At 38.0% G+C, this 14,774-nt stretch overlaps 1 protein-coding gene and 2 pseudogenes across 2 annotated transcripts; 2 read left to right on the top strand and 1 right to left on the bottom strand.

Annotated features, from left to right (window-relative positions):
- Positions 1-2,003: 2,003 nt before the first annotated feature.
- LOC104765886 (cytochrome P450 705A22-like) lies at positions 2,004-3,733 on the top strand (annotated as a pseudogene). The gene is made up of 2 exons (XR_015591518.1): positions 2,004-2,944; positions 3,022-3,733. The product of XR_015591518.1 is annotated as a cytochrome P450 705A22-like (transcript).
- A 1,831-nt stretch (positions 3,734-5,564) lies between these two features.
- On the top strand, positions 5,565-9,318 carry LOC109130816 (uncharacterized; annotated as a pseudogene).
- Positions 9,319-12,627: 3,309 nt separating this feature from the next.
- Positions 12,628-13,506, bottom strand: LOC147920375 (uncharacterized). Its single transcript, XM_087501044.1, has one exon. The coding sequence runs from the start codon at positions 13,504-13,506 to the stop codon at positions 12,628-12,630; it is 879 nt and encodes a 292-aa protein (XP_087357170.1).
- Between the last annotated feature and the right edge of the window lie 1,268 nt (positions 13,507-14,774).

The following is a 14,774-nucleotide window of genomic DNA, read 5'->3' as shown; positions in this document are numbered from 1 at the left end:
ATAATAAACCCGTGGTGTACCACGGGTAAAACCTAGTAATATTCAGTTTCTTAACACGATATATATTATATTAAATGTTTTTCTTGATGCTAAAGTTAAATATACCCGATTATTGAGTTTTTAAAGTTGGGTTCTCGTTTTTATGAACTTTATTAACGTTATAATAATTATTGTGATTGTAATCATTTGTTACTCAAACTCGGCTGTGTCATTTAAATTTAAGAGATCATACATACTCTAAATATCTATTAAAATAGGTTTGGAGATTTTATGGGATTAAAAATTTAATGCGTAGAGTTGTTTTTGGAAAAATTGAAATGTATAGATGTTGTCAAGCTATTTATTGCAATAAATGTATCAAATTAGGTCGATTTAAATAGTTCCATTAAATGAGTTTTCAGGAATTGTTATTTTAAGAAAATAATTAAGAGTTAATGTTGTAAATAAAACAAATTAAATAACCAAAACTTAAAGAGCATAACACAAAATGTACTTCAAAAATAATAATATAGATATCATAGAAAATTACCAAAATATATTTGCATTTTCTCTACATAAGCCCACTAATTTTCGTCCAATATTTTACAAAACATGAAATATATTACTAACAGTAAGCTAATCATAGAGTTATTTTACTTGCGTGTTGAAGTAGTTTAGCATAGTTTTAAGAGCAAACATACAAAACGTGATAGATGAATCTAATAAGACCATGTACAGTGGAGAGAACTTCTACTAATCTCTCAAATATATCTTTTTAATAAGTTTTGTGTAATTTTATTTTTTATGTAAAAATTAAATTATAAATAAAATCCATAAACTAATTATGATAGGATATGTGTCAAGTGAGTAATGTTCACGCTGGAGACTCTTTCAACCGTAGACTGCATATATATATATATATATATATATATATTTGTGTGTGTGTGCAAAGACTGCATATTTTTCTTATTCCACACTGTTTCTTTTGTCTTTATCTTTTAGAGAGGACGTGGAAAATAATCATTAAGGTCCAAAATTTTTTTGGTTTTAATGTTAAGCTCCAAACTTACGAAACTACATGATTGTATTCACCAGTTTATGGGAGTGACATTTGCTTGTGCCTTCTTTATTCCTCTCTTTCTCCTTCACCCGCTAACTGCATTTTGCAAGGAGAAATAGAAAACTTTAACGTACAGTTATAACGTATAGATTAAGAAAATTGTGATATTGTAAGATTAATATTCGAATTATTCTTCTATTATAATTGAAATCTCGAGAGCGACAGCCGACATGAGTCATCTCAAATTTTCTAATTAAAAAAGGTATTGGAAAATATATACTATCTTTTTTTTTTTGGACAAACAAAGAAGAATCGAATTAATGTTTTGGCAACCAACATATATAGAGCTTTCTTTCCTTTTTTCCCTTCTTTGTAATTTTATTTGATCCTCTCTTTCTGTCATTTTCATAGTCCAACTTATTTTCACCTCACATTTACATTAGGTACATATAATGTATATGCAAACAATCAACAAACAACATTTTTCTTTTTGTCTCTATCACGTGAGCAAATTTGGAAGACTTTTCTTCAGTGTGCAACACAACGCGTAATTGGTTGGGAGTATGGATAAAAAGAGAATTATAACGGGCTTGTTCTGATACTTATATCTATGAATGAATTAATACGAATAATGAACAAAACATATGTCGGCCTTGTTCGTCCGAAAAAATAATGAATCATATGGCACCGCGCACATTCACATTAGGTACATAAATATTGTTTTTGCTCTTTAAAACTTTGGTTAGATGCTTGAACACGCAAATGAAATAACTCTAAGTAGGCTTATGTGGGCGAACTGCAAAGATACCTTGGTGATTTTGTATGCTACTTTTTAAAGACAATTTTCAAATATGTCGAAAGATCATACAACCAAATGGCACCTCAGACGACGTCACCTCAGGTTTTCAAGAAACTGTACATTTTCATGTGCTATATATATAGTACTTGTATAGTTCTAGTACTTGTCATTTGCTTTCTGACTTTAAGCAAGAATGGCAGCAATGATCATCCTTGGCTTTCAAAACTTCTCCACCTTCATCTTCCTCTGCCTCTTGACAGTCCTTTGTTACTATTTTTTCTTCAAGAAACCAAACGGCTCAAGACGTGGCTTTGATCTACCTCCGAGCCCTCCTCTCCCAAGTCCCAATCATTGGTCATCTTCACCTTCTCCTCTCTACTCTTACCCACAAGTCTCTTCAGAAACTCTCATCCAAGTATGGACCTCTCCTCCATCTTCGCATCTTCAACATCCCCATTGTCCTCATCTCCTCTGCCTCCATGGCTCACGAGATCTTTAAGACTCAGGACGAGAACATCTCCTCTCGTGGTCCGGCTCCTATCGAGGATTCTCTTTTTGCCGGATCTTCAAGCGTCATTTCCTCTTCCTATGGAGATCACTGGAAGTTCATGAAGAAGCTCATGGTCACTAAGCTTCTCGGAGCACAAGCACTCGAGCGGTCAAGAGACGTTCGTGCAGATGAGCTAGAGCGGTTTTATACAAGCCTGCTCGATAAGGCGATGAAGGAGGAGCCCGTTGAGATCGGTAAAGAAACGGTAAAGCTCGTTAACAACAGCATTTGCAAGATGATCATGGGGAGAAGTTGTTCAGAGGAGAACGGTGAGGCAGAGAGACTCAGGACTTTGGCTACCAAATCTCTTTCCTTGGGAAAGAAGATTGTATTGGGATCCGTGTTTAAGAAGCTCGGTATCTCACTGTTCAAAGAGGAGATAATGACTGTTTCCAACAGATTAGATGAGATGTTCGAAAGGTTTCTTGTGGAACACGAAGAGAAAAGGGACATGCATCAAGAAACGGACTTGATGATCGGCGCATTGTTGTCAGCTAATGGAGACGATGACACAGAGTACAAGAGCACTAGGGACCATATCAAGACGATGTTGGCGGTAAATGTGACTCACATGTGGTTTCCATTGAGAACCGTTGTGACTCGTGACTAAGAAAAGTTTTGTGCAACTTGCAGGATCTTTTATTTGCAGGCACGGATACCTCGGCCCAAGCAATACATTGGGCAATGGCGGAAATGATTAACAACCCTAACATTCTTGAGAGATTGAGAGGAGAAATGGATTCTGTGATAGCAGGGAAAACAAGGTTGATTCAAGAAACCGATCTACCAAATCTGCCATATCTGCAAGCGGTGGTTAAGGAAATACTAAGACTGCACCCGCCGGGAACTGTCTTGGGAAGGATCTCCCAGAAAGGGTTTAGGATGGGAGGGTTTGACGTACCGGAGGAGACACCACTTGTTGTTAATCTTTATGCTATAATGAGAGATCCAGATTACTGGGAAGATCCAGAGGAGTTTAAGCCAGAGAGATTTCTTCTAGCTTATTCAAGAACAAGGGAAGAGGAGGAGAGAAGAGAGGAAGCATTCAAGTACATTCCTTTTGGTAGTGGAAGGAGAGGCTATCCTGGAGCAAATTTAGCTTATGTCTTTCTAGGAGCTGCTATTGGGATGATGGTGCAGGGATTTGAGTGGAGAAACAAAGGAGATGAGAAGATTAACATGGAAGAGGCTGTTATAGGACTGAGTTTGACCATGGCTCATCCTCCTAAACTCACTCCCGTTGCTCGAACTACAAACCCCTTAACATTGAATCAGAGTTCGTGAGTTACTTTACTTATTATTATGAATTATGATAACTAGATTGTTGATTGGGACACTAGCAAAATTAGACCCCTAACTTGAGTCAATTGCAAGACTAGACTTCTCTTTTTCTCTCTCAAACATTTGCCACTTTCTCCCTACTAAATCCTCTGCCATTCATTGTATTCACAGAAATGCCATTATTTCTAATTTATTTGAATTTCTTGCAAAAATGTTTATTACATCCATATCCTTATCTTCTTGTCTTATTTACGCTTGTATCACCGCCATCAATTTTCCAACAACCATGAACAACTAAATTTGAAGCTCTTAATGCTTCAACAACCCGATTTGTGAGCTTAAATAACACACAATGCTATGAGAACTTCATTTTCTTCCATCTCCTCTCCATTTTAATCGAAAAAATTGAAAGTTCGTTAATCTTGTTATATCTCGTGAACAAGGAAAATTGGCGCTGTGTTTCTTCAGTGGTGACTAAATATGACGTCATCGGTGCTTGACATTGCGAAACCACCACCGATAAGGTTATTTTCCGGTAGATTTCGTGATTTTCTTTGTTTTTTTGTCGAACTTAGACTTCATTTGTTAGTCCAACCGTCATAATATCATGTAAAGTCTACTATGTGGTCAGTTTTGCAATTTAAATTTTATCGACTTTCGAGCCCGTAGACTAAAATTTCAGTCTCCTTAATTTCATTTGAAAACAAAAAAATATGATTCAGACTGCATTATAATCTTTCCGTCAGATACTTCGTTTGCAGTCTACTAAGGTGTATTTTTGCAATTGACCAAATTCTTGACTTTTTAGTGATGACTGCTGGCCTAAGTATTCTTACGATAATAAACGAGTAGACTACTATAGTGACTATTTTTGGAATTGACCAAAATATTTAAGCATCGACCGTAATATTATAATATTAAAATAATTATTTGACTGCAAATGAAGTCTACTAATTAAAAAGTTTAAATGTTGGTCAACTCCAAAAATGACCACGGCAGACTGCAAACGAAGTCATCATTACTATAGACTTCGTACGTAGTCTACTTGGCAAAAGTCAAACTTGGTCAATTGCAATACTAACTACGACGAAGTTTACATTTTCTTGTTGACGGATAGATGAAGTCTACTTGTTAGACAGAAGTCTACTGTAAAGTCAATGGGTTGGTCAATTGCAAAAATAACCAGAGTAAACTATAATTGAAGTTAACAGGTGGAACTTTCCATTGAAGTCTACCTATTTTTATTTATTTAATTGCAAAACTGACCAAAAAATTAACAAAGGATGACCACAGAAGAAGTCAACCGGTTCTAGTAGACTTCGTCCGCTGTCTGCTTTGTTAAATTGTAATTGCAAAAATAGACCACAAAAAATAGACTTCCTTTTGAAGTTATCTTCGTATAGTCTAGTTTATATCTACCCGTTGACATCAACATGAAGTCAGCATTTTGAAAACCAAATTATTGCAAATTGGTGAATAATTTTTAAGATTTTCTTGTTGTATTCTTTGATATATGTTATTACTTGCCTCTGTATGTTTTTGACATGAATCCATATTATACATATGGAGAAATCAAGTTTTTGGTTTTCATAGGCAGTTAGGTCATTAAAGTAGACTAATTTATGAAGGTAAACCGTTGGAGTTATTTGTGAAGTCTGTATATTTGAAATAGTGTTTAATTGAAATTTATAAATTTTTCTTTTTGATTTTGTAGTTCAAAATGTTTTGTATCGGTTATGTACTTGCCTCTGTCTATTATTGTCATGATAATATATTATACTTTTGGATCAATCATGTTTTTGGTTTTGTTAGGCATCTAGGTTATTGATTTAAGACTTCTACGGATAGTCAGCTATGTAATGAGTAATTGACTTGCTGCTTACTCTTTCATGTAGATGGCGCAAATACCTGTTGTTTACGGAGTATGGGCGACGAGAAATGGGTCCTGGCATTTTGATATGGATGGACACAAAGGTGGGAGAATGTTTTTTTTGCGACACGGTTGTACATACGCTGAGCTTCTTGAAATGGCTGTAGAAGATTATCTGATTGACAAAGAAACATAGATGGTTCAGTTATCGTACCCCTTAACAGAGATGATGTTTCAGCAATTGCCCCAAGATACCCCTCCTGTCTATGTCACAAATGATAGATCAGTTCAAAACTTGATAGATTTTAGTAGTAGGAATGTTGTTCACCTTTGCGTCTCTACGCGATGCATGGATGGACAGTTGGTTAAGGGATGTGTTAATGATATAAATAACTCTTGTTCTATTGCCGATGGGGAGCCAATGGATGAATTTGGTGACGATTTAGATCCAGGTGCTGATGAAGGTGTAGAAGAATGTGAAGAAGCTCTCCATGACACTACATATGAGAAGCCAACAGATGTTGATGACATGGATTTCGATTACAGTGAGTACGGGAAATTTGAAGATGAAGATGACGATGAAGATGGAGATCACCCGGATGTAGATGCTGAAGAAGGGAAACCGTTTGTTGGTGGTATTAATGGACAGTTAAATAATCCTTGGATAGACCAACTAAAAGTAGGTCAATGCTTTCCATGCAAACATGATGTCATAACAGAGGTGCGTTTGACCGCTATTATGCTAAAATTCTCTTTCAAAATTAAGAAGTCCACAAAGTCTCGGTTGGTGGCAATATGCTCTGTGCCAGGATGCAAGTGGAGGGTCGTGGCCACTGTGAAGAATGATCCAACCACTTTTTGGGTCACCAAATATCTGAACGTGCATACATGTTCTATTGTGGACCGCATAGCTCACCGTAAGCGTTGCACCTCCAAATATATTGGGATGCTTTTTGTAGACTGGGTAGGAATAGTAGATGGTGTTGTCCCACAACATATCCAAGATTCAATGAGGACAATGTTTGGCATGACATTGGATTACACAACTTCGTACAGGGCTTTACAATATGTCTTGGAATATGTGAGAGGAAACGCCGAATCTGGATATGCAAAGTTGCCTTATTGTCTTAGAAAAATAGAGCAGTCAAACCCGGGAAGTGTCGTTGACCTTGTTGTTGATGACGAGCATAGGTTTAAGTACCTTTTCCTATCTTTCGATGCTTCAATCCGTGGTTTCAATTACGTGAGGTGAGTTATTGTGGTTGATGGGACCCATCTCACTGGAAAGTATGAAGGTGTATTGCTAGTCGCTTGCGCACAGGATGGTAACTTTCAGATATTTCCGTTGGCTTTTGGAATTGTCGACTCGGAGTGTGATGCTTCATGGGATTGGTTTTTCACCAAATTAAGTGAGTGTATCTCAGATGAATATCCACTGGTAGTAGTTTCGGATAGGTGCAGTTCAATATCTAAAGCATGTCGCAATGTTATGCCATGGGCAACAAGAGGGATATGTTACTACCATCTCCAACAAAACATAATTTCTAATTTCCGTGGGAAGCAACTGATGTACTTGGTGAAAGGGGCAGCATATGCGCATACGTATGATGATTATAACCGCTACATGGCTTCCCTTACTAACGTAAATCCGGCCCTTGCAGCGTACTTGAATGAGGCAGATCCAGCTTTATGGTATCGGGTTTACTGTCTAGGAGATAGATACAACATCAAGACTAGCAACATTGTGGAATCTATCAACTCCATGCTAAAAAAAGCCAAAGGTTATCCCATCACATATCTCATTGAGTTTATTACGAAATAGTTAGGTAGGTGGTATTGGAAAAGACGAGAGGATGCACTTAGTCTGACAACCACTTTTAGCCGGGATGTTGAGTTCTTATTGGCCGTAAGGGAGCATTACGCAGATATAATGACGGTAGAACGCATTGATGGCTGGCGTTTCTACGTTAGGGGTGGGCAACGTGACTGTTTGGTTGACTTGGAAGCAAAATCTTGTTCATGCGGGGTGTTTGATGTTGAGAAAATGCCATGTTCACATGTAATTAAGGCTGTCAAGTCAAGCGGATGGCATATGTCTACCGTAGTCGAAGCTTACTATAGAAAAGATTATGTCTATGCGTCGTACGCGGCTACCATCATGCCCAATGTCGAGCACGATCCAATTGGGCCAGATATCCGATGTATACCTCCCACACCGAAGCGGAAGCCTGGAAGGCAAAAGAAGTCTCGTTGGCTAACATGGCTAGAACTGTCACGTAAAAATGGGAGCAAGCCGAGGAAGTCTCATAAGCAATATGCTTGTTCAAAATGCAGACAACCTGGACATACTCGACCTCATTGTGTAAGTAACAATCCCACTTGATATATTTTTAACGTTTTGTATATGATCGTCGGTTACACTAACAATTATTTGTATAGGTTGCTGAACACGGCGAGTAGAAGTTAACTTCATCGTGAAGTCATCTAGAGTTTCCCTAGTTATAATTTGTCTCTGTAATTTTCCGGGATTATCCCACGTGTTCAAGTTGACATTATTAAAGACTAGTACGTAACTATCATTTACTCGTAAGACCATTTTATGATACTCCTCTTCTTGAACAACCACAATCAGCTAGAGAATGATGGGCCAAATTTCGGGGTCAGTTTCTGATACAAATTCGCATATACAAATAACTGCTCCAATCTGCAACTACTGCGGTAGATCAACGATTATTGTGAAATCATGGACAGATGCAAATCCGGGAAGAAATTTCTTCAGATGCACTGTTCATGGGTTTTCCCATTGGTCAGACGCAGAACCATCATGTGGTTGGCAAAGGCGGAGCTTATTGGATGCGAGGGATGAGATCCGTCGGCATAGAGAAGAAATCAAGGTACTTAAAGAATCTGTAAGAGAAATGAAAGAACAAGTTGTTAACGGTTTGGTGAACTCTGGGGTGGTTAACACATATGAGGAAGACAAGAAGAAGTTTGAATGTGACTTACTGGCAGCGAATGAAAGGGAAAAAATGCTTCGACAATTTATGGTTCTCTCTTGGATAGGTTTCATTGTTGTCATCGCAATGTGTCTTGGGATGTGTACCAAGTCTCTAAGTTAACTTCAATATGATGTCTACTAAGCTTTCGATGTATGATGCGTTTCTCTCTACATTCAATGTACCCTTTCGATATCTCTACATTCGTTGTACCCTTTCGCTATCTCTACATTCGTTGTACCCTTTCGATATCTCTACATTCGTTGTACCCTTTCGATTTCTCTACATTCATTGTATCGTTGTCGTCTCAATTTCACCTATAAATATCCTCTCAATTTCCACTCAATCTATTGCATCTCCTTCTTCGATAGCAAGAGAATAAGTTGGTTACGAGCTGTGACCGGAGAGAGTTCTAGTAAGCGTAAGCGAAGCAGTTCTGATTTCGAGTGGGAAGAGGAAGTAATAGATGCCATAAAAGACGCTTTTGAGAGGACGAGAGTCGTGGTTGAAGAAGAGACGAAGGACCGCTTTAAAGCCATTCTTCGTATGATGAGAGATCACATGAAGAAGAAGGAAGAGGCTACCGCCCTTGTGCATCAAGTGGATCTGATCGACGCTCAAATATCCCAACTGAATCAAATATTGGGTCAACAACTTGTCGACTTCGAGGCAGAGCACAAGAGGTTAGAGGAGATGAGAGAGGTTGCGGAAGCTGATGTCAAACAGTGTGTGGTTCCTCCTCCTATTGATTGGGGCAAACTTCATGTCTGTCTCAACGATTAGTTGCATCACCCAAACTCCTATTTGTATTTTATTTTTGAACTTAATGTATGCATTCTGAATATCTATTTCTCTATTTATATCGGTCAACTCTACATGTCTATTGAACAACAATATCCATTCGAAGTCTCCAAGTTAACTTCAGAAATATGTCTACTAGGCTTTCGCTGTACGCTATTGTTTAGAGAGACTACAAGTAATTAATATTTTAATAAATAACTAATGAGGAACAGACAAGTGTAAAAATAAACAGAATCGACCAAAAAAAACAAAAAAAAAAGCATCGGTTCTCTCTTCTCTCTCTCTTTTCTGTATTATTTTATTAATATTTTAATAAAAATTTATAATAACACATTCCCCGATAAAGTTTATAACTCTGTCACATTTTATATTATTTTATGTTGCTTATCTGGTTCTGACAGCAAGAATAGAGTATCAGCGGGAGAGCAGATAAAAAAGCACTTTGGTGGGTTTTATTGAAACTCTGTAGATGGATTGACATTAGGTCCGACATCAAAAGGATGAACCACTGTTTTAGTATTGAGATGTTAGGTGAGAGGATTCCACAAAAATATATGGATAACAGCCTATCATCATAGTTAAACAAAAAAATTTAACTACGAGAACAAAAGTTCTACATGTCTATTGAGCAACAATATCCATTCGAAGTCTCCAAGTTAACTTCAGAAATATGTTTACTAGGCTTTCGCTGTACGCTATTGTTTAGAGAGACTACAAGTAATTAATATTTTAATAAGTAACTAATGAGGAACAGACAAATGTACGCTATTATTAACGTTTAACGTTTGAAGTTATGTATATGTTACGAAAAACTGACCAAAAAATACCAATATCCCACGTATAACTAGTAGACAACAAGAACAATCATCCTTACACATTAGAGTTTAAAATGAGGATCACACAAAAAATATCAAGATCCCGCCCATCATCAGAGTTTAATCAGTAGGATCCCACCCACAAAATATAAAGATCCCCTAAACAGAAACAAAACATCAACCCTACATCATCCTAATGAGTCATACATACTTAAAACAAGAGTTTAAGTCTTTCAAACAAAGTTTATAGTTAGTCCCGGATTGGGGGAGGATCATAGAGCCCAAAGTCGTCTATGTAGTTCTCCTCATTTGGTCCACGACATTCAATCTCGTGAAATATGTCACAAGCCATCTTCTCCCATATCTGTGTGATGTTTGCGTCGCACAAAGTAGTAGGAAAGGCTAACCCAAGAGCATGACATTCTATGTACTTCAAAGTATACACACCACAGTCACCTGGCTTCTTCTTCGGAGGCACTCCCTTTTTGACCCGCTCATGAGTTAACTTCTCTCACGAATACATATGCTTGTGGTCAGGGCTGGCTAACTCCCGCAGCACGTAGGGAACCAAGACGACAATAGGCTCGATGGCAGATGCAAGCTCTTCGTCGTTGGTGACACTCGGGATGCTATCCCAGACGACAATGTGTCTCATGGGAATCGAGATCCACATAGCTACCCAGTGCGTCAACTTCACGTTTAAAGGCGCGTATAAGTCGTCCACTTCCAAACCCCATTGCTTGTTAGTCTGAGCATACGGTGGATACTCCCCTGCATGGTAGCTGAAGGCACCGGCCGGCAACAGTTTCCCAGATCCATTAGCATGTGCCTCAGAATTGAAAACGTCAAGGTACTTCATTGCCCACAGATGAGTGAACATAGCGTCTAGGAAAGCCAATCTACTCGTTCTAAATATCTGAGGATGTTGCGCGTGTCGATGTCTCAATAGATTCAACCCCGCATCCATGTGCTGGATAACCACATGGATTTAAAATGAAGTTATATAATATTGAAGACCGACTCGAAGTTTTCTAGTATACTTGGAGACGAAGTTTTCTAGTAGACTTACCGAATCTTGTAGCCAGACTGTTTTTGTCTGCAGTTCGTACCACCAAAGACAGCATCGGGATTTCTCTGGGACCTTGTTCTTGTACGTCCTGTGGGTGATGAATGGTTTGGATACATATAAGTTACTAGAGTTTCGACAAATAGAATTTTTGAAACATAACATAAAAGTTAGTAGACTTACAGATCTTTCTTTAAGAAATTAAGGAAAACCTTCTTCAACTCCATGTTTGCTTTATCAAAAAGATTGTACGCTGACTTGGCTGATTTATCACCCATGATAGTCTTGGCTGTGTTATCACCAACGAAAGGAGAACGTTGACTTGACGTCAACCTCTTAACCCTTTCAGCCTTGCCATGTGCCGCAATCCTAGCCGCTTCTTTCCTTGGTTCTTGTTTCTTGGCTCTAGCAGTCAAGTCGGCAGCTGTTGGGATTTCCGTGCGAATAAATACAGGAGGGTCTGACTTAGTGTTAGATGATTTAGAGCTGACTTCCTTTGGCACCTTCGTATCCGTACGAGTAACAGGTGGAAATGGTTTCAGGGTCTCAGATTGCCCTGGCTTGTTCTGCAAATTCCGGTTTAAAAGTTACATGGTCATTTATGGAAACAGATAATATTAAAGTCGCCTCATATGTTTAATTTGTCTCAAATAAAATAAACAAAGAAAACACGGATATAGAAGTCTACTTCACATAAGGAAGTCTACTTCACATAAGGAAGACAATTGTTTTTATGTCTTCGAAGTTGACAACTTCTGGAAGTCTATTTTTTCCTCACCTTGTACCTGGTATTGTGATTGTGAGGGATCGTAGTAGGAAATTGCAAGGGTTCAGAACTAACAATTTCCGTCTGAGAGTCCTTCTGTTCATTTGATACAGCCTCTTTCGTACCAGTAGCTGCCTGAGAGTCCTTTTGTTCCTTTGATAAAGGATCAGCCTCTTTCGTACCAGTCACATCTCCCTTCATTTTGGTAAGATCTGAAGCCAGGCTTTCAATCTTCCTATTCAACATGTTGAAACCTTCCTTCATCTGATTGAGCAGAGCTGCTCCCCACATGTCGAGCTCATCTTTAATAGAATCCAAGATATTGAACTCCAAGGCAGTTGAAGTACCTGGACAGTGCCTCTTCCCACTTGGCTCATCAAATGTACTGGCTCTCTTCTTCTCACTCTTTTCCTCCACCTTCACCTTCGCATTGTTGGATTCATAAATACCATCCGTCATCCCCATTGAATGCTCTCAAAATGTTATCAATCTTCTCATCTGCTTCATCGTCTTCCCAAACAGGACTAATCATGTCACCAATGGTTTTGAAGTGTCTGAAGTTTGTCTACAATTGATATAAAACAGTGTACTAATTCAAATCTAACACAATAATGGTTACCGAGTCATCTAATATCGTAGAAAAATTATAGATAAATCACAGAGGTGCGTACCTGTTTTAGAATGCCCTCTTTGACATTTTTTCTACCGCGAGAACCGCGGTAAGCAAGCAACGGTGGACTTGGATTGTTCGCCAACGGTTCCCAAATTGATTTGCCAAAATCAGGCATAGATTCGTACACCCATATCTGCAGAGCTTCGACAAATCCATCTATGGTGTAACTCTGCTTGTTTAAGTCCTTCTCCTTAACAGACAGAATCAGGTTCTTGAAAGCAACTCTTCCCCAGGGATAATCAAGAAATGCATCTAAATCCATGACTAGCCTAGCCATATTTAGACGGGTGGGCGTTGATGGTTTCCTAGCTTCTATAAACCGAGCGTAGATAGCTAAATAACCCAACCTAATACGATCTATTCTATCCCAATCGCTTGAGTTCTTACATGCTGCAACCAGTTGCTCAATACTTGGACCGCTGTCTAAATTGACTCCAAGCTTCTCCCAAAACTCTTCTATCTCGTCTAAAACCTCAACCTGTGGCTGCTCCAACGACTCGACATCGTCACAGTTATGTCCAGTGATGGCTTCAAACTCATTCAAAGAAAACCGTAAAGGGTTAAATCCAACCAGACTCCAGATCTCGTACTTTTTGTTGCAGACTCTCTGAAAGGTGAGCATATGGTGAACCAGTCTAGAAGCCCATTCGAATTCGAGCTTGTAGAACTGTAACAAGACACCCAGTCGAGATTGATAAATCTCGTCCCATTCATCCAGCTCGAGAGCTTTGTACAGTTCAACAAACAGCTTCGTATCGTTGCTGTAATAGCCGATGCTTTTTATTGGAAGCGGCTCATCCCCTTTCGTGTAAAACCTCCGAGGAAATTCGGGTTTTCTCTCCTCGTCCATTCTGCAAGATAAGATTAGGTATGACGGGGAAATTAAAAAACGAGAGATTGAGAAAGAGGAAGACAAATCCAATAAGTCTATGCGTCAAATTGAAAAAGAAGGCTACTATCAAATTGCAAAAGAAGTCAACCTCCGGTTTGATCGAAGAGGACAACGGCGGCGAAGATGAAGATAAAGCGGCTGGGTTGAAGAATACAGAGTTCGTCGAGATCTGGTACAAATAAGTTAAACAAAGTAAGTAAACTGATAATCCGAAAGATAGAGATTTAGGTTTAACATGAACAAAAAATGGGAAAATCAACCGTTAGTGATAAGCGATAAGCGGAAGGATAAGCTGAAGAGATAAGCGGAAGGGAATCGTTTTCTAGTTCCTTATGAGGAAGAATTAGAGATAACTATCCTATGTTATCTCGGTTTTTAAGTTGTATAAAATTATAATAATTATAATAATCCCGGTTTTATAAAACTAAAATTGTTTTATTAGAAACAATACCAGAAAATTAGGAATAAATTATAAAGAAACCAGTTAAAACCGGTTCCTCCTTATCGGTAAATTAAACATATAAATATTACCGCCAACTAACGTCAAATCAATTTATACCTTGTAATGATTATGTTGACGACTTCTCTGGCAGACTTCTCCACGGGAATCTGGACCGTCTGCAAATCCATCAAATCAAATTAATTTTTTTACTATTATGCTGAAGACTTATCAAATAGACTTCTTTCTGGGGAAACTAAAACATACTTTAAACTGCAAATCCATCAAATCAAATTAATTTTTGTACTATTATGCTGAAGACTTATCAAGTAGACTTCTTTCTGGGGAAACTAAAACATACTTTAAACTGCAAATCCATCAAATCAAATTAATTTTTGTACTATTATGCTGAAGACTTATCAAGTAAACTTTTTTCTGGGGAAACTAAAACATACTTTAAACTGCAAATCCATCAAATCAAAATAATTAATACATCGTTAACGACGATGAACGAGTTTCTATGGTACAGGGAAAAAAGTTGCGTGTATATAGAATTCTACACTTTTAAGTATAAAGTGATATGATATAGAAACTTTCTAAGAGTTACACAAACGTGAATGATAGATGATTATACACTTATATGATGAAGTGAAGTGATATAGAGAAAGTTTCAATTACCCAACCGTGATCAGTCTCCAATTAAGCATGGATGATTTATATTGACCGATACAAGTATATTGACCAATCACCAATTTTCCGTCGTGAAGATGAACTACGTACTATTTTT

The sequence above is a fragment of the Camelina sativa genome, chromosome 19 (genome assembly GCF_030686135.1).
Source record: "Camelina sativa cultivar CO46 ecotype springtype chromosome 19, ASM3068613v1".
NCBI classification, from domain to species: domain Eukaryota; kingdom Viridiplantae; phylum Streptophyta; class Magnoliopsida; order Brassicales; family Brassicaceae; genus Camelina; species Camelina sativa.
The sequence above is the reverse complement of the archived record's forward strand: the minus strand, read 5'-3'. Positions and strand labels throughout refer to the sequence as shown.